This window comes from Vipera ursinii (genome assembly GCF_947247035.1).
Source record: "Vipera ursinii genome assembly, chromosome: 2".
NCBI lineage: Eukaryota > Metazoa > Chordata > Lepidosauria > Squamata > Viperidae > Vipera > Vipera ursinii.
Genome location: NC_139513.1, coordinates 7,841,107 through 7,865,131, shown reverse-complemented (window position 1 = coordinate 7,865,131; position 24,025 = coordinate 7,841,107). Strand labels below are relative to the sequence as shown.

Here is a 24,025-nt window from a genome sequence, read left to right as displayed (position 1 = left end):
GTTGATGGACTTAGTGAAACATAACGGTGGTGCCAGATATTACTCCTTTGGGTATTATTTTTGCAATTCTTTATATAATTGTATACCTAATTATATGCGTATGTAAAAGTTTGTGGGTTTTTTTTTACTATTAATTAGGGCTTTCCTGTCTCTCGGTATAAACTGTCATTCCAGGAAGGTTTTTCTTGCAATGTGAAAGGAGAGACTGTAAAATAAATACCACTTTCTATTTTCTCAGATAGCGAAAAGTGCATCAAATGCCCAGATGATCAATATTCAAACAAGAACAGAGTCCAGTGCATCCCCAAAATAATAACTTTCCTGTCCTATCAAGAAGATCTGAGCATTATCCTTGTCTCCTTTGCCCTATTATTGTTCCTAGCCACAGGCATAGTTTTAATCATATTCATTAAATACCGTGAAACTACAATTGTCAAAGCCAACAACCGGGACCTCTCTTACACCCTCCTGGTCTCCCTCCTGCTTTGCTTCTTGTCTCCTTTATTCTTCATTGGTCAACCAAAGAAAGCCACCTGCCTTCTCCGACAAGCAGTGTTCAGTGTTGTCTTTTCAATAGCTGTGTCTTCTGTACTGGACAAAACAATCACAGTGGTGTTGGCATTCCTGGCCTCAAAACCAGGGAACAGGGTGAGAAGATGGTTGGGGAAGACCTTAGCCAACTCAATCATCCTTTCTGGTTCTAGTGTTCAAATTTTCATCTGTGCTATGTGGCTGGGAATCTCTCCCCCATTCCCTGACTCTGACCTGCATTCTCAGCCTGGAGAGATCATCCTTCAATGCAACGAAGGCTCAGTCACCATGTTTTATGTTGTCCTCGGCTATATGTGTTTCCTAGCTGCCATTTGCTTCACTGTTGCTTTCTTGGCTAGGAACCTGCCTGGGGCATTCAACGAAGCCAAACTGATCACTTTCAGCATGTTGGTGTTCTGCAGTGTCTGGGCTTCCTTCCTGCTCACCTATCTGAGCACCAAAGGAAAATCCATGGTTGTTGTGCAGATCTTCTCCATGTTGGCCTCCAGTGCTGGGCTTCTGGGCTGCATCTTCTTCCCCAAATGCTACATTATCGTCCTGAGGCCAGATCTAAATACTAAGAAACATCTAGTGATAAATGTAGGGAAGTAATAGTGAAACTGTTTTTAGGTTCATAACATTTCATTTTTCATTGCAGTTATTGTTCTTGTATGCTTCCTTTGCATCAATTTGACAATTAAGGTTATTAAAAATAAATCAAATGGAGTAGAAATATGAAGAGTTTAAAACTAATGAAATTAAAATTCAACATAATCTTCAAACAGTAATATAATTGTGTAGATAATTAAAATTATCATGTAGGTAGAGATGGACAGGATAAGGAATAAGATAGTTATATTAACATGTGAGGGACACAGTGGCTCAGTGGGTTAGGATGCTGAGCTTGTTGATCAGAAGGTCGGCAGTTTGGCGGGACCACTACGGTGGGAAGATAACAGCATTCCGTGCACCTTTGGTGTCTAGTCATGCCGGCCATCCTAACACCCTTTCTCGATATAAACCCAAAGTAATGACCCACTGCAAAACAGCATCTGTAAAGCTCAACAACCTCTGTGAAAACTTGTTCAGGGAAGAAAAAAGAAAGCATACCAGACTGGTCTCTTATCCAAAGAAGTCACAAGTTACTCTGGGCCACCAAATGGAAAGCTTTCAGCCTTAGGGAATGTCAATGGGAAAAGAATCTATGATAGAAAATATCAGGAGGATAACTATACAGGGAATTGCAGGGAGAGCCCACGTTCTCCAAAAGCTGCCTAGGGCAGGGCTTTTCAACCTTTTCACATAGTGTACCACTTTTAGGACATGACAATATTTGAATACCACCAGTGCTTAGGTAGGTGTCAAAAACTTGATGATTAAAAAAAGCGGGGGGGGGGATCTACTGGTTAGATTCATTTGTTGTTATAGAAATGGCTAGTTTATAATATTATGGAAAAGTAAAAAGTTGAGGTTCAGTGTTAATGGTTCCTTCTACTGCAACAGAGGATATCTGTTCTTTTTCCCTTCTCCCCCTCAATTTTCCCCCCTTTTTCCTCCCCACTATGTCCTACTATTTGCTTTTGTATTTTTGTATTTTATTCTATAATCTAGCACAGGGATTTTCAACCGGTGGTACGCATACCACTGGTGATCTGTGAGACCGGGCTGGTGATACACAGCATGGCCTTCCTCCCCCCTGCTCCGCTGCTTCTCAGCTCACTTGGTTGCAGAAAGAATGCTGCTTGGTGGTGGCCTGCAGGAACCCTAGGCCGCATAAAGTGTGCAGGTGCAGAGCGAGGCCCCACCCTCCCCAGGGCTGGCCATACAGAGTTGCCAGCTGATCAGAGGGTATGGCTGGCCCTGACCTCTGCTGATGGGCTGCAGTCCATGGAGACCTTCTGGCAGGTCAATGCAGTAAGGGCGGTGCAGCTGATCAGTGGCCCTGGATGCGGCCTCCCGGGCACACGGCATCATGCCCATGCACGGGCCTTGCTGCATTGACCCGCCGGGACCTCTCCATGGACTTGAGCCTGTCGGTGGAGGTCAGAGCCAGCCGTATGCACCAATCAGCTGGTGACTCTGTACGGCCAGCACCGACCTCCACCGATGGGCTCCAGTCCACAGAGAGCTCCCAGTGGATCAACGGCTTCCCGGTGGCAGCCCCAGCCAGTGAGAAGGCTGAGAGGGAGGTGGTGGCCTGGTGCTGGGGCTGCCAGGGCTCAAACGCCAGGATCAGTGCCGCTTTGCAGCTGATTGGCGCTTCTTCAGGGCTGTCAGGGCTCAAGCGCCAGGATCAGTACCACTTTACAGCTGTTCAGTGCTTCTTCGGGGCTGTCCGGTCTCAGAGGAAATGCCAGGATCAGCACCAGGCTCCAGCTGGAGCTTGCCGCTGATCCTGGTGCTTCTGCTGAGCCCCGAATAAGCACCAATCACCTGGAAAGCAGCACTGATCCCGGTGCATCTTCTGAGTCCCAAAGAAGCACTTATCACCTGGAAAGCAGCATTGATCCCTGCTCTCACACACACAAACGTGTGCAAGCAGTTACTGATATGCAGGTTCTAAGGTTTTGCTGGTAAAAAATACAGGAAACCAGAAGTTGCCTTCAAACTTTACATTTTTATTCAGCTGAACAAAAAGACGGGCTCCTCTAAATGAGAGCAGCCTCAAAAGACAAGAAATTCTTGTATTTATTCTTTCCGGTTACATAAGCAAGCCATCCAGCAAAGCGGACATGCATATGATAAAGATTTCACCCAGTAGGTCTGACATACCGTAGATAAGAGACCAGAAATAGGGAGCGGTTGGGGAGAGGGGAGGGGGAGGAGGGGTTTTTTTTGTATTCAAAAATGTATTGTAAAACTTTTCAATTAAAAAAAAAAGAGAGAGCAGAAATAACAAACATGTTCCCTTTTGGGTGTTTCCCTAAAGATATGGTATGTTCTTGGGTGGGTTAGGAAATTGAGTATTTTCCTTGCTGGCCTTTCATGACCCTGCATCCAGGACTTTGCAAGAGCCCAAAGACAGTAGGGCCATCTGCACATTCACAATTGATGTTTCCTATACTGTCCCCTCATTCCAGGTCAACATTACAGCTGAAGCCATTTCACCCTTCAACTACAGCTCCCAGTGCTTACCCCCTCACAGGGCTGTGCCCTGGCCCTGTGCCCAGGCACCCCGCCCCCTGGGAGAAGCACGGCCCCATCCAAGACACACATAGCAGGGAAGGAGTCCCAGTTACTGGCAAGCCGATCGGCCCGCTCCTCCCCCATCACCCGCTCTGCCCGGCTCGAGCCTTGGTACTTCCAAAGGTGGCCACTTCAAGGTCACACGGGCAAAAAATTGAAAAAAAAAAGAATTTTAAAACATTAAAAAGAATTTTAAAATATTGAAAAACGCATATAAAAATTAGAAAAAGAAATTTTAAATTTAAAAAATAAAATTTAAAAATTTGATTTGTTTTTTAAATTCAAAGATTTTAAAAATAAAAAAAAATACAAAATTTCTTGGCCCTCTATGAAGTGATATGCACTTCTTTTGGCTGGAAAACTCTGACTATTTTTTAGGAGATTCTTTGCTCTTAGTCCTCCACTCCCTGCCTTTGAAAGTTTATCTCTTGTTGGAGATAAATGTTGGAGATGTGGTAGTTTAGAAGCCACCTATTTTCATATGTGGTGGACTTGCAGAAATATAAAAGCTTTTTGGATCAAAATTTGGTGGAACATTCAAAAGATTTTTAAGAGAAAGATAAAGTTTTCTCCGCAATTGTTTTTATTGGGTATTGTTGTAGATTGTGATGTTAAAGAAACTAATTTGATGTTGAATATGATAACAGCAGCACGGTTACTGGTGGGACAATATTGGAAGAAGGATAGTTTGCCTACTATAGAAGAATGGGTGCTTAAAGTTTCGAATCTTGCAGAAATGTCTAAGATTTCTGCTTACTTGAAAGATCATTCACAGGAAAGATATATTTCAGTTTGGAGGAGATGGATAAATTATATTCAGAACAAATATGGGACTAAAAAGTTCCATTTATCTTATGAGTAGATTTTAGTAGGATATTGTTATTGGTATTTCGTATGTAGTTATGTTAAAGGGGAGTTAAAGCACATTATGAATTTGGTTAATTGTATATTATGTATAATTTTTATTTAGAATATGATTATTATAACTATAATCCTGTATTTAGCTTTGGGAAGTGGGGGGAGGGAAGTGGGCGGGTTTGGGATGGGGGGGATTTGGGGATATATTGTAAAATTTTGTTTTTGTAAAACTCTTTAATAAAAAAAAAGAAAGTTTATCTCTTTCCTCCCTGCCCAGAAGTGTTTTGTACTTATCCTTCCCCCCCCTGCCTTCTTGACCTTCAGTTATCTGGTCACTGCAGGGGTTTTCAGTTATGATGTCCTAATATGTCAGTGACAGTTTCCTGCCTCTTCTTCAGCTCTCATCTAAAAAAATTATATTTCTAGAACAGATGGAAAATAAAAAAAAACCTTCACCTCGGGTGGAAGGAATTTTAAAATCACTTCTAACTTACGACTAATATATAGAGATGTCATAGAAAAGAAAATTCTAAAGAGGACCCACTCTTAATATTAGGCAGAGTTCAAGGGTGATTCCTTGGTGTTAAGAAGACAGGGAGGACTAGAGCACCACTACACTGGAACAAAGCTCCATAGCTCTGGGTGATCTTCCCCAGCAGTTTCGGGAGACAACGTACCACAATGGAAGATTTTAGAAGTCAATTCTCTGGATATTGAACTATCTTCCTCCAGCATCACTTTCTGGACATGTTCTGACAGGAAGGATGACAACCGCTGTAGAAGAGGGTCCCCAGGGCTGTATCTGCGACATGCTTTGCTCCAGCTGTACATGGAGACCTAGAAGACGTTCAGAAGCCCCAGAGAACAAATTATCACTCACAGTAATTATCACGATCCCAGACTTTGAGACATCTGCTGCAACTTCTCCAGTGACTGCCGTTGATGTAGACAGAAGCAACATGGCATGGATCTTGCATCAAAGAGAAAGATAAAAGCTCCTACTCGTGCTGAATGGTTTTGCACAAGATTTAGGACAGAGGCAGGGACTGTGCTGCTGAAGGCACTGTTTCTCCTTTCTGGAGGAAGCTCAGCTTGTCTCTGTTTGGAAGAGGAAAGCCACAAAATTCCATTTTGTGAGAGTGCTTTGAATTCATCTAACTCTCCTTTGGAAACAGGGGACTGATTCAGTCCCGTGAATTATGGACCCCCTGCTTCTGCTGCTGGGGCTGCTGCTGCTGGTATCCCAGCCAGCCTCTGGGAAGCTTAGAATGAAGTGCCCACTGAATTTGGAGCACCTGGATGGAAAAAGGCCATGGAGCTACTACAGGCCAGGAGACCATCTCATTAGTATAGTCACCAGTGCATTTACTATGGGACATAAAATTTTGAATTTCAACATGGCTCCTTACAGTGAGTCTTTCTTGTAAGTCTTTCAGTGTACTAGCGTTGTGTTCCCTCCATCTGCATTTCTAACACCCTCCTTCTTTACTTTTTATTCCACTTGCTCCTATATTGCAGGAATTGACTAATTTCTTGAATCTGATTTTGATGGGCTCCCTCTTCTGTTGTTTTTTGAAATAGAAATATACTGTAACAGAATAATTAAGTTGGAAGGGACCCTGGAGGTGTTCTGTGACAATCCCTGCCCAAGCAGGAGACCCTATACTGTTTCAGACAAGTGGCTGTCCAATCTCTTCTTAAAAACCTCCAGTGATAGAGCAGCCACAATTTCTAATCCAGCCTAAGACTGTGTTGGCTTTTTTGGCAGCTGCAGCACACTGCTGGATCATATTTAAGTGATTGTGTAAGATCCCTTTCCCAGTTACTAATATTGAATAGGTGCTACCTATTCTATACTGGTGCATTTTATTTTTCTCCCTAGAACCTTACTTTTCTCAGTTTATTAGTTAGGGCCCAATGTTCAAATCTGTTGAGATTGTTCTGTATCTTGATCCTATCTTCTGAAGTGTTGGCTATTCCTGCCAGCTTGGTGTCACCTGCAAATTTGATGAGTCCTCCTTTAAACCATTTGTGATATTGTTAAAGTGTACTGGGCCGAGGAGAGAGCCTTGGGATATGCCACTCCACATTTCCCTCCATGTAGATGCAGTTCCATTAAGGATGACCTGTTGAGCGTGATTGGTCAGCCAGTTATGAATCCATCTGGTGGTGATGCTGTCTAACCCATATTTTCTGTCTTATCAAGTAGTAGGTTGTGTTCTTCTTTATCAAATGCTTACTGAAGCCCAAGTAAATTATCTCCACAGCATTTCACAACACTTCAAGGAAGAGACACAAATGCAAAGTCAGGACATAAAAAATGTCTGAAAGAAATCCATGCTATTTTCCTTTCTCCAACAAATTAAAGGATTTAGGATTTAAAGGGGCAATTGTTGTAGTTTCTCTTGATCAGCTCATTTCCATATTTTTATAACCACTTGTTGATATTTATTTCAATGGCTGATTCTTTTAGGAATAGAGAATGACTTGAATTTAGAATGATATTTTTGGTCACTTAAGAATTACCCACTTCCTTATGATACTGCTACTAATGATAGGCTATTTGTGATTCTTAACCTTAGTGGAGAACTATCTCCCATCCAATTTCTCAATATTCACAAATATTTAAAGTTGGTAGGTAATTTGCCTCTGGTTTTGAATGAGTATTTGCTTCAGACTCTATAGTCATGTGTTGGCGAAGGGGATGAAGTTGGGAAAAAAAGATATTTGATGATATTGATTATGCTGATATTAACTGGAGCACCTTTTTTCACAATAGAGTACCTTATGATAACAGGGAGAAAGCATGCTTTATTTTCACCACTCAAGTGGTCAACCAGAAACTCCAGCTCCTAAATAATCTCACACTTGGGTACAACATCCATGAAAACTATTTGAACACACTTGGCACTTCAGATGCCTTGCTGGACATGCTCTCTACTGGAGAAGCCAATGTTCCTAACTACAGCTGTGGAAGGAAGGACAACATTTTGGCTCTTGTTGATGCAGCTGACAGGGAGATCTCCATCCAGATGTCAACATTAGTAAGAACCTATAAAGTCCCACAGGTGTGTTTGTTTGTTTTTGTACCTGGTAAAGTGAGTTGGATGGTAGGGAGTGCATGATAGCTCCAGCCATATCTTTCTCTGGAATTCAAGAACTTTTTTTTACTATGGCCATAGTAGGTATCATGGCTGGGTATTGAGATAACATTAGGATGGGAGCATGGTTCAAAGCAGACATATCTTTTCATGACACCATCCCCATTGCTTTGAGGGCTTTTGTTGCACACTTGTGAAGATGAGGAAAGGCTCTCTGTTCAATCAAAAAAAACCCATTCTGTACAATAGGAAGATGCAGCGCTGATGGAAAACTCACATTTTGTACATAATCTTAGGGGAAAAAACATATTTTTCAATGCTGAACAAGTCCCATATTTATGAAAAGATTATCAGTCTTACCTATACTTGATAAAACATAAATATGTCTTATAGACTCAGAGTGATCACTATCAGTAATTAAACACTTTATTAAAAAAGTTACAAGGCTATGAGCCAACAACTTTTTACCCTAATGTATTCATAATCAAAAGGGACACGGTGGCTCAGTGGGTTAGGACGCTGAGCTTGTCGATCAGCGTAACAGAGTGAGTGCCTGTTACTCGTCCCAGCTTCTGCCAACCTAGCAGTTCGAAAGCATGTAAAAATGCAAATAGAAAAATAGGGACCACTATGGTGTGAAGATAACAGCGTTCTGTGCGCCTTTGGCATCTAGTCATGCTGGCCACATGACCACAGAAACATCCTCGGACAAGCGCGGGCTCTTCAGCTTTGAAACGGAGATGAGCACCGGCCTCTAGAGTTGGAAATGACTAGCACGCATGTGCGGGGGAACCTTTACCTTTACCTTTATTCATAATCAAATGCATCATAAAAGGCTTGAAGAATAATAAAGACCCTGGAGATGTCTTTCTATCAGCTGAACTATTCAATGAATATTCCAGGTTGTGAGTCCCACTGTTAGTAGGTAGATTTACCCCCCTATAGTTGGGGGGAATAATATTTTCTATTTAAAAAAGGGTATAACAAGCGTCCTAGTGATTATTGTCCCATTGGTCAAATAGATATTATGCATAAAATAAATGATCAGATCCTCTTGAGTAGAGTTGATAGTAGATAGATGAACAAAGAATTTGTAACTGAAGAACAAGCAGGCTTTATTTATTTATTTATTTGTTTATTTAATTTGTTTGCCACCCATCTCACTGTGAGATGACTCTGGGCAACTTACAATATTAAAAGTGATAAAACTATACAAAGCATATATGTAATAACACTAAAAATGCAATAAAATTAAAAGTTTACCAACTATAACTATGAGATGGGGAGGGCGGGAGGGGAATGTGGAATCTTTTTTTTTTAATCCCATTTATATCCCACCCTTCTCCGAAGACTCAGGGCAGCTTACAATCTAGGAAGCACAAATCAATGTGCTTAGCAATAGCCTTCATTCTATGTATATGCCTGCTTATTAGGGCTTTCCCCCCCAAGCAACATTTTTACAAAGTCAGCTTATTGCCCCCAACAATCTGGGTCCTCATTTTACCTACCTCGGAAGGATGGAAGGCTAAGTCAACCTTGAGCCTGGTGGGACTTGAACCTGCACTAATTGCAGGCAGCTGGTGTTACTTAAGGAGGCATTAGCCCACTGCTCCACCAAGGCTCTGCTATTGATCCATTATTACCTATTATTAACCCATTGGGGCACCAAACCAACTGGCAGAACCAGGTCTTTAGGGTCTTGCAGGAATGGTATAAAGTCTCCTGCTCAAGTAGGATTTAGTACTGGAAGCCCTCCAAGGTCCCTTCTATCCCTGTGATTCTATTAGCTGATTCACTATTTACTTTTTCTTGAATCATCCAATTACAACATATTTTAGTCAGGGAAACAATTAAGGTCTTTATAGATGTCAGTGCAGAATTCGACACAATAAACAGAGAAATATTATGGAGGAAATTGATTGCCCTTAAAATGGAACTGGCTCTCTCTACAAGCACTTATCAGAGAGGATGTTTTGGGTTCAATGGAGCAATGAGGATCTATGCTTACCAACATGTAACAGAAGAGTTCATACTTGAACAATGGTTATTCTATCTCAGTGTTAACAATTTACCTGCACTAATGAACAAACCTCAAGTACATATGACTAGAACCCTAAGTACCTATTGTAATGCCTTCCTGTAATTTGACAATATAATTTTCTCACACTCACAATGTGGATTGTGTAGGTTGTAAAGAAGACTTAGATTCTACTGTCATAATAATTGTATGATTATTAATGAATCAAATTCAAAAGTTGTGGCCTTTGGAAAATGACATCATAGCCATAGATTACTTAGGCAAGTAATCAATCCTCAAGATTATTTGATGGCAAGCCAAAAGAGCAAGGAACATCTTTCCTTTCCTTAACAGCCTCCAGGCCTCAAACAGCCTCCAGGCAATGTGAGAGGGAGGTCACACCATCATTTAACTCACCATGGGCTGAGATATACAACTGAATATCATCAGCATATTGATGATATCTTAGTCCATGGTGATGGATGATCTCACCCAATGGCTTCATATAGATGTTGAATAGAAGCAAGGACAGTACCAAATCCCTGTGGGGCCCCACAAAGCATTGAGTGAGGGCTGGATCACTTGCCTCCTATTAACACCAGCTGAGAGTGGCCACAGAGGAAGGAAGTAAAACAGGATAGGACAAAGCCCCCCACTCTCAACAACAGGACCTGCTCCACAAGGATACCATGGTTGATGCTATTGAAAGCCGCTGAGAAGTCAAGTAGAACAAGGATGGATGTACAATCCCTATCTCACTCCCGCCAGAGATCATCAAAAAGTGTGACCAATGCCATTTCTGTCCCATATCCAGACCAGAATCCTGACTGGTTAGGGGTCTAGGTAACCATTTCATCCAGAAATCTCTGGATTTGCTGCACAACCACCTTCTCAACCACCTTCCCCAGAAAGGAAGATTGCAGACAGATTTGAGAATTATCCAACAGGGGGGAAATCCATAGCTTCTTGAGAAGAGGGTGGACCACAGACTTCTTAAAAGTACTGGGCTACTAATGCCTCCTGTAAGGAAGCATTAATCTCTGCTAGAGTCCAACCACACGTCACCTCCAAGGATGCTTTCACAAGCCAGGAGAACTACTCCCTAGGCTCCTGTCCACTTCCTCAGGAAGAACAGGATCAACTATTACCAGATAACAGGGCAAGAACCTCATCATTGAAGAAGCTCATTTAGAGCAAGGACATGAGTGAATCTACTGTTTAAATTAAAAATTCATAGTTATTCAGCTTTCAATTATTGGAGGTTATAAGGCCCAGGTAACCTCCAAGTTCTTTCACTGAGCTGGTGTTTGGGACTTAAAACAAACTCAAAGACAGCATTTGAGAAGTATCTTGGGAATCAGTCCCATGGACTTCAGCTGCTCCCATAAGAGATGAATTTGTAATTGACACAATTTTCTAAAATCAAGGCATAAAATTATTGTTGTAAAGTTAAATATATGGAAACTCAAAATTGTGTCTGTTAAAACAGACAGAATTTCAATTAAAGACCTCTTGGATTATATAACTGACAAATTATATGAAGAGCTGTGTTCTCCCTGTCTCTTGTACAACTGGAGAAGAAGGTAAAAAAATTGCTGCCCAAAGAATCTTGGATATAGAAGTGAAGAAAGATGTAGCAAATCTTCAAGCGTTAAATATAACATTGCCCTTTATTGGAACAATGTACTTAAGTTAACATCTCCTTATTTGAGTTTATTTGTGGTAAATTGTAGGGGTGGTGGAGAAATATGATTTGCATTTTTATTATTATTCTAATACACTTAATTTATTTCTTGTATTCCAGTTTTATATACAGTTTTGTTAATATTCTGTGTTTAATATTTTAAACAGTAACTAATCAACAGACTATTCAAATATGTTTGTCAAAACAAACTTCAGCATTTTTCATTGCTTTTTCAGATCAGGGATAAAATTGCTTCAGAGATTCTGAGTGATAAAAGAGAATTCCCTTTTTTCCACCGGATGCTCCCCAAAGAAGGGTTTCAGTACCCAGCAATTGTCCAACTGCTCCTCCATTTCAGATGGACCTTGATCGGTCTCCTTGCTCCAGAAACAGAAAAGGGAGAGAATTTCCTAAGGACATTTCCTGCTTTGCTTGTCAGGAGGGGAATTTGTGTTGTTATATCACAACAAATTCCAATGAATCTTTATCAAGCACCCCTAGGGGGTTCCAGCTCTAAGTGGAAACAAGTCAATGTCTTTGTTCATTTCACAGAATATGTTATTGTTTCAAGCACATTTCGTACTTTCCATTTAACACTTAAAGATTTATCAAGACCCATTGAAGGGAAAGTCTGGATCACCACAATTTTGGGAAAATATTTGATGTATCACCATGACTATCTCGAATACCTCCATAGTATCTGGAGCTTTGATTTTCTGCAAAAAAATAATCCAAAATATGATGCTTTTGAACCCTATTTCTCTCTAGATCCACAGTTTGAACAGCAGTTTTTTCGCTGTTCTTTTTCAAAACATATATTTTCTGTCAAATCCCGGAAAAGGTGTAGCCAAAAAGCAATAATGGAGACTCAAGAGAAAAAGGGCAGCATCCGGATTGAAAACAGTGACTCTGATCACATTATATTTATGACTCTGGTCCATGCTTTGAACGCTGCATATTTGTCCAGATCCTGGAGGAGAAGGAAGAAGGTCCAAGACACATTGGAGGTTCCAAGGCTGCAACCATGGCAGGTATGGGGTCCCAACAAGGATCCAGCAAACTAAATTCCTTTGTAGTATGTTGTTGAACTGCTTGGCAATGAGTGGGTATATAACAGTTAGATGTTTCAACCAAACCCCATGCACTTCACCTTCACCTGGTATTGACCAATTCTTGATCTTTCTTGCTCTTTTTTCTACCATTTCTGTTGTTATTACTAGTTCTTTCATTTCAACTTCTGTTTTATTTGCATCCACCTCTTTTAACCAAGCTGCGTCCTTGTTGCATTTCTTTGGGTTATCCCATATCTGCATCCAGAACTGCACTGTTTCTTCCTTGTCAAGTACAGACTGATTCATTGCAGTTTCTCCATTGATGGATTGGTAGAAATGTTTCTGATTGGATTGAAATCGGAAGTTCTGCCTATAATTTGCAATTTGAGCTTCATATCTGCTGATCTTCCTGGCTATAGCTGTTATTTGCTGCTTTATTATTTCCAGTGATTCCTTGATCTTCTTTGTTTCTAAGTGATATTTCTTGATTAGGTATTCTTTGGTTTTCTTGTTCTTCAGCTTGTTTTCTTTCATCTGTTTTAGCTTGCTTGCATCTGTTCTTAACTTGCTGATCTTATTTTCCAGTTTAACATTCCATTTTTTTGGTGTTTGATTTTTTTTTCTTCTTTGTTGATTTTGCATCCCAGGTACTCAGTTATAACTGCAGCTGTGCTGTACATTAGTTGGTTTGTTTCTTGAAATGAATTGGTGCTTATACTTGATATTGCAGTATTTGCATCTTTTAATGTTTGTGCTAGCTGTTTCTTTGTAACAAGCTTCAATGCAGGCAGCCTTATTCTCTTGTTTTTGTGTTGTTCTAGATACTCAGTTATTTTTTGTTTCAATTCTTTTATTTCTTTAGTTAGAGGGCTTTGTTCTTCCTGAGGAAGAGGTGCCTGGTTTCCAAATGAGAACAGTTGTATATCTCTGCTTGATTCCTTCACTGCCAACTCTCTCTGGTTTGAGTTACTTCTGGAAAGGCTTTGATTTCATTACCCTGGGTAAACCTTTGCAGTTCGTCCAATTCTGTTTCTGTGAATACTTTATTTCATATTATAAATTGGCATTGATTGGCTAGTCTCTATTCTGTTATTTCTGATTCTGGATGTTGTTCTTTTCAGAACTGGTGCATTTGTTTCAGATATCCTTTTCTTGTTGGACTTAAACTGCAATAACAGATCATAATTTCTTTGTTTTCAATCACTGCATATTTGTGATTGGTAAACACCTTTTCTTCCAGTAGTTCTGCAGCTGCTGGCCCTGAGTCCTGTAACCAATTTTTCACCAGATATCCAAGAACTCCAACATCTAGTGCAGACCTTGTTAACCTAGGTGACATCCGAGCCCATATGGCTTTCTGAAATTTATTTGTCACCATATTTTTTGTCTGATTCCTCTGATGAGACCTATCAAGTATGGTTGAACCTCTGGCATAGCTCTCATTTTCCTTAGACTACATAAGCCCCACAATCACATCAAGGTAGTGCCTCACTGGGGGATTATTATTATTATTATTATTATTATTATTATTGTTGTTGTTGTTGTTGTTGTTGTTGTTGTTGTTGTTGTTGTCATCGTCATTGCCATTATCATTATTCCTGCAGGAATAGAGAGTCCCTCACTTGGGACAGAGGTCCAAATGAAGGGCCCTGAATAAAAATTATCTTAGCTATTTATACAAAATTTCTTTTTGATAGCAAAACCTTTCTAATCCTATCATTCCCAGGAGTTTTCTGCTGCATATCTGTAGTTTCTTTCTCAATTCTGCAAGGAAACAGGCAAATGAAGGGGAAACTTAGACAAACCACTGGGTAATTTAATCAATTCTAACTTTAGATGGCTTGTTTATACATGACTCGATCAATTCAAAGATAAAGAAGGAAAAGGTAGAGAAGGGAACTAGAAGATCAGCCATACCAGACATAACTTTCACTAACAGAAATGTAATGATTAGAGCAGAACATAACAGAACAGAAACCATGGAGGTCTTATAATCCAGCCCCCTGCTCAAGTTGGAGAACCTATACCATCTCAGATAAGTAACTGTCTAGTCCAGGGTTCAGCAACCTGAAACAGTGAAAGAGCCACTCGGAACCGGTTCCCTCACAAAAGGAAAAACTGGGAGCCGCAAAAAAATGTGTGCACATGTGCGTACATGCGTGCATGCACAGAACAGGGTTTGACTGAAGAGTGGAGCCAAGGCTAGATATGCACTTACCCTGCATATTTGAATTGATTGGTTGAACTTTTTTAGTCCCACTTTTTTTGGGGGGGGACTGTACATGCCAGAGGACTGGGAGCCGCATGCGGCTCTGGAGCCGCGGGTTGCAGACCTGTGGTCTAGTCTCTTCTTAAAAACCTCCAGTGATGGAACACTCATGATTTCTGAAGGCAAGATGTTCCACTGGTTAATTGTCCTCACTGTTAGGAAGTTTCTCCTTAATTCCAGGTTGCTTCTCTCTTTGATCAGTTTCCAACCATTGTTTCTTGTCCTTCCCTCTGGTGCTTTGGAGAATAATTTGACCCTGTCTTCTTTGTGGCAGCCCCTCAAATACTGGGATACTGCTGTTATGCCACCCTTATTTCTTCTTTTCTTTAGATTAGCCAAACCCAATTCCTGCAGGCATTTAAGTCTCCAGGCCCTTGATCTTCTTAGTTGCTGTTCTCTGATTTTTTTTTCCCAAAGTCTCAACATCTTTTTTGTAGCATGGTGACCAAAATTGGTGGTCTTACTAGGGTTTTATAAAGTGGTACTAATACTTGATGTGATCTTGATTCTATGCCTCTGTTTATACAATCCAGAACTCTCTGATAAACTGAAAGATAAAAAGGACAAGTATAAAAAGTGTAAAGAGGGCACATAACTAAGACAGAATATCAGCAGATAGCCCAAACCTGCAAAAAGGAAGCCAGGAAAGCTAAAGCTCAAAATCAACAAAGGCTTGTAACCAAAATTAAAAACAACAACAAGAAGAAAAATCTCCTCTTCTGTCCACATGTAAAAAGAAGAAGAAAAAAAAATCAAGGAAACAAGTGATCCATTAATGGGAGAAAATGACAACACAGTGATGAGGAGCAAAGAGAAAGCAGAATTCCATGACCCATTTTTTTGCATCTCTCTTAGAAATAAAAATAATAATAAAATGGAGTCCTCCCCAAAAAAGTAAAATGCAGTTTAGGAATGCAAAATCAAAATAATCAAGAAAATGGTACGACACTATAGACGAGTTCAAATTGCCAAGACCAGATGATTTACAACCCAATGTCAGCCCTGTGACAACTGAGAAACTGTAGCCATTTTACCTTTTGCTTCATTCTGCTTCTTTCTGTTTTTTGGTATTCACAGTTGGAGAAGGGGAAAAAGGGGGAACGCTTGTGCTAATTCAGTTAGCCATAACAATTGCAACGGTGAAAGAATCAAGGTCAATGTTAGACAAAGTTTTGATGGATTGAAAAGTTGGGAGGAGAGCCCGTGTTTTGAAATAGTTGGCGAATGTGATTTATGACAATCTTTCTGGGGTGGGAATTGCAACTTGTTACTTTGTAGCAGGGGGAGGGAACATTAGTCTTGGGTTCAACTATGTAAGTGCTGGTACTTTGTTTCCTGAATAAATTGTTTTTTGAGGAATAAATATTTTCCTTGAAGTTCTTTTAAGTGGTTTCATCTATCGGAACCATAACACCCAGGGCACTGAAGAAGCTGGCAGACGTAATCTCAGAACCACTGAACCATATCTTTGAAAGGTCCTGGAGCAGTGGGGAACTACAGATGATTGGGAAAGGGCCAATGTAGTTCCCATCTTTAAAAAAGGGGGACAAAAGTCTATGGCTCCTGGTGGGCCATAGTGGTTTTGAGGCTTAAAGGAAGCTTCCCTACATTTCCTTCTGATGTGTCCCTCTCTTCCATGCTTAAAACCATCTGGACAGTTCTTATTAAAAAGTTTCCCCTTCTTTGCTTTGGAAGCACCATGGCTGTCAGTCTGGTAGCCATGGTGTCTTCTATAGGGTAGCAAAACATTTTTAAGTCCTCCCTCCTTTCTGTCCTTCTCTTGCTTTGCCTCTCTTTTTCTTTCTCTTCCTCCTTTCTCTATCTTCCTTCTTTAATTTTTTCCCTTTGATCGAACATAAAGTTGGCAATTCTGTACAACTCCGGGAGCTCCAAAGTAGACCAGTTAGATACAATCTGGTGGAAATGGCCCCTTATTGTCACTGCCGGACTGGTCTACAAAGGCAGAGGCCAGGATTTGTTGGTCTTTGGGGTTGTTCATATCTCAATGGGCAGAGGCAACCCCTGCTTCCAGGAGGCGAACCCAGAAGGCATCTGGTATTTCCCCTTCCCTTTTTGCATTATTTACTGGAACTCGGACCAGTTTAACGGCTTGTGTGCAATTTCTTGAAAAGTCTCCAATAAATTCCCTTATGTTCATCATCCCAATTGCAATTTTATAATCCCAGTCAGGACGAATCAGTGGCCAGGTGACTCTCACTGGGGCAACAGCCCCGGTGGTTATTATGGCTGCCCATCTGGCAATTTCCTTGGTCTTTTCAAACAGGTTCAGGATCTCGACCTTTGTGAGGAAGATATGTAGCAATTGCATCATATCAACCCATGAAGGAGCGTGGATTCCATTTAGGGTCCATTTCTTTTATCAGCTGGGAAAAGAGCAACTTGCTACTGTTTGGAAAAGAAGTTTCATTTATTTTCTCAGTAACAACAATAGCAACAGTGGGTAACTAGCAAAAAAAAAAGGTTGGAGACCTATTGAGTTTTTATATGCTTTGTGTCCTTCGTTCCAAAGTGTTTGCATATAGGTGTGAAGATGGGCTCTTTCCATGTTTCTGGAACTGGGGGAAGTATTTCTTGCCTTTATTATAAGTTTTCCTTTTCTTGTGTAAAGTGTGGTAGCTGATCCTTGAGGACAAAGGGAAGTGTACATATGGGTGCCTTTGATTTTCTAATTTAGCCTTAGCCTGAATCAACAGTTCCTGTCTCTTATTTGGTCAGCTCAGCCCTTTTGGAGAGCGCTTCACTATTTAGTATTTTGTGAATGGTTTTTTTGAATGGGCAACATTGTATCTTCTGAATAAAACATAATTTCCCTAAGTTTAGACTGGAAACTGTTTTAGTGGGAAAAAAGACGGGAAGCTTCCTGCTTAATTCTTATGGTGATTCTTTGGAATGGTAAGACGGGAGGGAATATTTGGTTTCTGGGGAGGAGTTTCCCTTTGCAATTCAATATCTATTTTGTCAATATTTATTTTATTTATTTATTTTAATTCCATTTATATCCCGCCCTTCTCCGAAGACTCAGGGCGGCTTACAAGCTTAGCAGTAGCCTTCATTCTATGTATATGCCTGCTTATTAGGGCTTTCACACACACCCTGCAAGCGGCATTATTACAAAGTCAGCTTAATTGCCCCCAACAATCTGGGTCCTCATTTTACCTACCTCGGAAGGATGGAAGGCTGAGTCAACCTTGAGCCTGGTGGGACTCGAACCTGCACTAATTGCAGGCAGCTGGTGTTACTTAAGGAGGCATTAGCCCACTGCTCCACCAAGGCTCATATTTAATCTATCATCCAGCTGTTTTTCCTTATATTCTGCCTTTGTGGTTGTTGTTGTTGTTATTATTATTATTACTAATATTATTATTATTATTATTGACTTTTGTCACAAGCCTTAGTTCATTTTTAGCCTTAGTTTTCTTCATTTCATCTTTGCAAGCTTGGGCTATTTGCTGATATTCTGCCTTAGTTATTTGCTCCTCTTTCCATTTTTTATATTGTTTTTTTTTTCTTTTTTGTCTTTCAACATATCAGAGAGTTCTTTATACAGCCATGCTGGTTTCTTTTGAGAACTTTATTTTTCTTCTTCATTAATATTGTGCTAGACTTGGCTTTTATAATCACATTATATGATTGACAATTCTTTTTGAAACATTTTTGTTCACTTATGAACATAGTGGTAACTTAGTTTCATAGATAAAAATATCAGGTCGTGTCAGAAACAAAGGTGTCTACTTTTGAATTTCCTGAATGTTTCCATTCTAGTTCCATCCCTTTCTGGAGAAGAATGAGTTCTACAATCTTTCCCATTGGAAGCTCCACCTGGACCAAAATGGAGAAGTAAGCGCAGATATGGACATCCAGTGCTTGGTGGTTTCATCCAATAGGAGATTGATGAAAAGGAAACTGGGAAGTATTGATAGACAGAAACTTATAATCAACCAAAGGGCTCTTTCAGTGCTAAAGTTGCTCAACAGGGTAGGTAAAATATTGCGATGTTCTCTCTTTTTTCTAAAAATGAGGACCCATTTCAAGTGGGTTAATTCTAGTCACACTGGTGGATGATCTTCAGTGGGAGTTGAATGTATGGAGGAGAAAATGTACAGTTTTCTTAGACTGCTTGAGAGAGGAAAGGCTTCAGTAGTATTCACAAAGGTGTCCCTCAGATGCTATGATATGAAATACTCTTTTAAACTGATTCAGCCATGTTCAACATCAGATGTTTTGTTTGGCCTAATTCTTTAGGTTACAAACCATGGTTCTTTTTGTATCTCTTCTATAAGTTAGAATCTCCTTCAGACTGGTGAGAAACCCTCAAGTGCTGGCATTTGTGTTGGTGATAGCCTCAAAGACTTTTAACCAGTGTCTGCATTAGGTTTGGACTGAATGAGATGAATATAATCATGACTGGTTGGAGGTCCTGTTGGTCCATGTGGGAAATAAGATGCAGATCTGAAAGACAAAGTTTACTCTTTGGAAGACAGCAAAATTCACATTCTGGACAGAGAGGACCACTGGTTTGAAAGAGGGGTCAAAGAGACCATCTATGTTAAAACTGAACAGCCCTGTCTCAGTAGAGGAGGAAAGGTACAACATCACCTATCTATCCACCACACAGTCATTTCAGCAGTCCCAAGAAGCTCTCACATCCATTTGCACTTTGATTTAGGTGACACTGAGGGTTAATCCCCCCCACACACACCAAGCAGTAGTGGGATTCAAATATGTGAACAACTGGTTCTCTATGTGGATGCCGCTTCCGGAAGTCCATTCTGGGCCTGGGCAATAAAAAATTAGCTACCGGTTTTGCTGAACTGGTGCAAACTGGTTGAATCCCACCGTTGCCCCCAAATGACCTCAACCACTCTCAGAGAGTTAATGACCAGATGACTGCAAAGAATAGAAATATTTCCATTCCCCACCATTCAGTCAGGACTGAAAAAGCTTCTTGGATGAGAAGCAAAACATTTTCAGGAAAATAATAATAATAATAAAATCAATTTGCCTTTTGGGAAAACACCTTTGGGACAAAATATGCCTGAGTTAGTTTGTTTGAGGGACATGTTCTCATGACCTCACCTCCATCTCATCTCACTCCAGTTCTAGAAACTAGGCAGTTTCTAGAGATTAACAGCTCTAATTGGTAAGGATTTTTTCCTTTATACCTTAATTGAAGGATAGTTTTGAATATCTATCAAAGGGGATTAGCTTTGCAATGTTTTATATACTCCAGAAAAAACCTTTCCAGATTCAACTATTCAGAAATTTCTTTCATCAGAGATTTGTTGTGTATTAACAAATCTAATACAATAAAAATGTGTTATAATATTGTTTTCTAAAATTTAATATGTTCATCAAACTTTTAATCATGAATATGTGAAGAATGGAAGAATGCGTGTTAATGCAGACATGAAGAGCAACCCACTACTTGTTATTTAATTCTAAAATCTTTTCTCAGTTCCTTCCTTCTACACTTTATTAAGTAGAAAAGTCCTTTATTGCCATGAGATATGCCAGAAGTAAAAGGGAAGAACAAAATGAAGAATCTTTAAGTGGTTGTATCTCCTACAACCATTTGGAACTAATTAGAGAATTCATATTTGTTCAAGTAAAGCCCAGAGGGACGACTCAGCTAAATTTCATATCTACCTCCATTTTCCATGGATGCTTAGTCCAGATACACTTTCTTTGGCATTCCTTATTTTTCTCCTTAGCCTTTGCCTCAGTCCAGATGTGTGGAAAGTTGTCATCCTGGATTTGTTAAGCAGAAGAGAGAAGGAGAGCCAGTTTGCTGCTATGACTGTGTTCCTTGTCCAGAGGGGACCATCTCCACTCAGGAAGGTGGGTGACACAATAGAATAGAATAGAATAGAATAGAATAGAATAGAATAGAATAGAATAGAATAGAATAGAATAGAATAGAATAGAACAAAACAGAACAGAACAGAACAGAACAGAATAGAATAGAATAGAATAATAGAATAGAATAGAATAGAATAGAATAGAATAGAATAGAATAGAATAGAATAGAATAGAAGTAGAGTAGAATAGAGTAGAGTAGAGTAGAGTAGAATAGAATAGAATAGAATAGAATAGAATAGAATAGAATAGAATAGAATAGAATAGAATAGAATAGAATAGAATAGAATAGAATAGAATAGAAGTAGAGTAGAGTAGAGTAGAGTAGAGTAGAGTAGAGTGGAATAGAATAGAGTGGAATAGAATAGAATAGAATAGAATAGAATAGAATAGAATAGAATAGAATAGAATAGAATAGAATAGAATAGAATAGAATAGAATAGAATAGGAGTAGAATAGAATAGAATAGAATAGAATAGAATAGAATAGAATAGAATAGAATAGAATAGAATAGAATAGAATAGAATAGAATAGAATAGAATAGAATAGGAGTAGAGTAGAATAGAATAGGAGTAGAGTAGAATAGAATAGAATAGAATAGAATAGAATAGAATAGAATAGAATAGAATAGAATAGAATAGAATAGAATAGAATAGAATAGAATAGAATAGAATAGAATAGAATAGAATAGAATAGAGCTGGAAGGGATCTTGGAGGCTTTCTAGTCCAGCCTGCTGCTCAAGCAGGAGAACCTACACTGTCTCAGACTGGTGAATGTCTATTCTCTTCTTAAAAATCTCCGGTGATGGAGTGCCCATGATTTCTGGGGGTAAGCTGTTGCACTGGTTGTTTGTCCTCACTGTCAGGAAGTTTCTCCCTAATTCCAGGTTGCTTCTCTTTTTGATCAGTTTCCAACCATCGTTTCTCATCCTTCCCTCTGGTGCTTTGATGAACAACCCCTCTGCCTCCTGGCAGCGCCTCAAATACTGGAACATTGCTATAAAGAGAAGATTTCTGGGATTCCTCTAGAACATTTTTATGGAAGTCAATGTTAAAGGATGTTTTAAGTCAAATGTTTTTGTTTCTTTTGAAACTGCTCAGTTTTTTTACCTAAAAGGAGGAATAGCTAAAAGACATTGAAGAAGGGGCTAGATATAGATTGGAGTCTATGGCATTTGGTGCATGCTTTACTATAGCCAAAGAAAATATCACTTCTGCTTTTTATTTTGGATCTTTCTTTCCACCTTTATCTTTTTATGAATATCTGAATTCTTTGAAACTTGAGGAATTGTCTTAGGTCAATCCATTAGAAGGATCCTTGCAATTTATTCTATATAGGTCTCCCCTTGAGTATCACTAAAAGGAATTGCTGGTCCAAAATGAGATGATTACAGTTATGGGTGTACCTCCTTACATGAATGTTATCAAGGATGCGAATAACCATTTGCATCTTAGAAAATCTTCCTGGTATCAATTGTTTTCCAAAGAAGTTATTTCTTGAAAATTGAAAGAATAGAATATTAAAGAAATGTTTCTTTTGTGGTTTTGTAGATACAGAAAAATGCACCAAATGTCCAGATAATAAATATCCAAATAAGGATCGTATTCAATGTATCCCCAAAGTTATATCCTTCCTGTCTTACGAAGAAAATCTGGGCATCATCCTGATCACTTTTGCCCTCCTCTTGTTCCTAACCACAATGTTTGTGTTAATCATATTCATTAAATACCGAGAAACTCCCATTGTCAAAGCCAACAACCGGGACATCTCCTACATTCTGCTGGTCTCCCTCCTGCTTTGCTTCTTGTCTTCTTTTCTCTTCATTGGTCAACCAAGGAAAGCCACCTGCCTTCTCCGACAGACAATTTTCAGCATCATCTTCTCCATTGCCATTTCTTCTCTCTTGGCCAAAACTATCACAGTGGTTCTGGCTTTCTTGGCCACAAAACCAGGAAACCGAGCGAAGAGATGGTTGGGGAAGAGCTTGGCCAATTTCATCATCCTTTCTTGTTCTGCTGTCCAAATTTTCATCTGCTCCATCTGGCTGGGAGTGTTTCTCCCATTCCCTGACTCTGACTTCCATTCTCAACCTGGTGTGATCATCCTGCAATGCAATGAAGGCTCTGTTGTCATGTTCTACACAAACCTCAGCTACATGGGCTTCTTAGCTGCCATTTGCTTCATGGTGGCCTTCCTAGGCAGAAATCTCCCTGGGGCCTTCAACGAAGCGAAGCTGATCACCTTCAGCATGATGGTCTTCTGCAGTGTCTGGGTGAGTTTTGTGCCCACCTACCTGAGCACCAAAGGGAAATACATGGTGGCTGTTCAGGTCTTCTCCATCTTGGCCTCCAGTGCTGGTCTTCTGGGCTGCATCTTCATCCCCAAGTGTTACATAATCATTCTGAGGCCAGACCTGAATAAAAAGGATCAGCTTACAACCAGAAGAACTGCAGAAATATAGAGACAGGGGAATATCAACCCTCACCTTGTTCCAAGAGACCAAACCTGGAAAATGTTCCAAGCTCTTCTGCAGGGAGTCTAGGCTATCTTTTTTTTTTTTGCTTCAAATCACTAATGGGCAAGTGGCAGATAGGATTGTGAGGAAAGCTAGTTCTTGGAGTAGTGAGAGAGTATTAAGAAGCTGGAAATATGGAAGGATTGCAAGTGGCAACTATGGCATCCTTGTTTCTCAATGCATTTTACCAAAACTGCTACGGCAATGTAAGTGATATGTTTCTTGTTATTTAGACAATCACACTTTCTTGAGGATAGTAACATTAGATTGATGGGGAAACAAGCTGAGGTTTGCTAATTATGAATATTCATACTTATATCATGGATTAAATATGAATATGTAGTATTATCATTTTGTCCTTCTTTCCTGAAATGTATCAACATGAGTGCATCCTTTTGTCTGTAGGATTTCCTGCCACTATGTTTTGGAGGGAAATTCCCCCAATGTCCACTGAATAAAGAATAACTCTGTTTCTTTGGGGGTCTTATGTTTCTTTCTAAAGGGACGCAGTGGCTCAGTGGGTTAGGATGCTGAGCTTGTTGATCAGAAGGTTGGCAGTTTGGTGGGTCGTATCCCGAGTGCCGTGTAACAGAGTGAGCACCTGTTACTCATCCCAGCTTCTGCCAACCTAGCAGTTCGAAAGCACGTAAAAATGCAAGTAGAAAAATAGGGACCACTACGGTGGGAAGGTATCAGCGTTCCGTGCGCCTTTGATGTCTAGTCGTGCCAGCCACATGACCATGGAGATGTCCTCGGACAAGCGCTGGCTCTTCGGTTTTGAAACGTTGATGAACACCGGCCCCTAGAGTCGGAAACGCTAGCTCGCATGTGCGGGGGAACCTTTACCTTTACCTTTATGTTTCTTTTTACATAAACTGGTGTCAGCAATGAGATTCAAAATCTTCTTACTGCCCCCAGGGATAATAGGTGGTGT

General features: G+C 40.0%; 1 protein-coding gene across 1 annotated transcript; it reads left to right on the top strand.

Annotated features, from left to right (window-relative positions):
* Nucleotides 1–2,477: 2,477 nt before the first annotated feature.
* LOC310633288 (vomeronasal type-2 receptor 26-like) lies at nucleotides 2,478–23,037 on the top strand (the record flags this gene model as incomplete). Its single annotated transcript, XM_083350987.1, has 5 exons — nucleotides 2,478–2,731; nucleotides 3,612–3,828; nucleotides 18,482–18,556; nucleotides 20,431–20,557; nucleotides 22,127–23,037. 5 exons carry the CDS (start codon nucleotides 2,478–2,480, stop codon nucleotides 23,035–23,037), a joined length of 1,584 nt encoding a protein of 527 aa, XP_083207113.1.
* Between the last annotated feature and the right edge of the window lie 988 nt (nucleotides 23,038–24,025).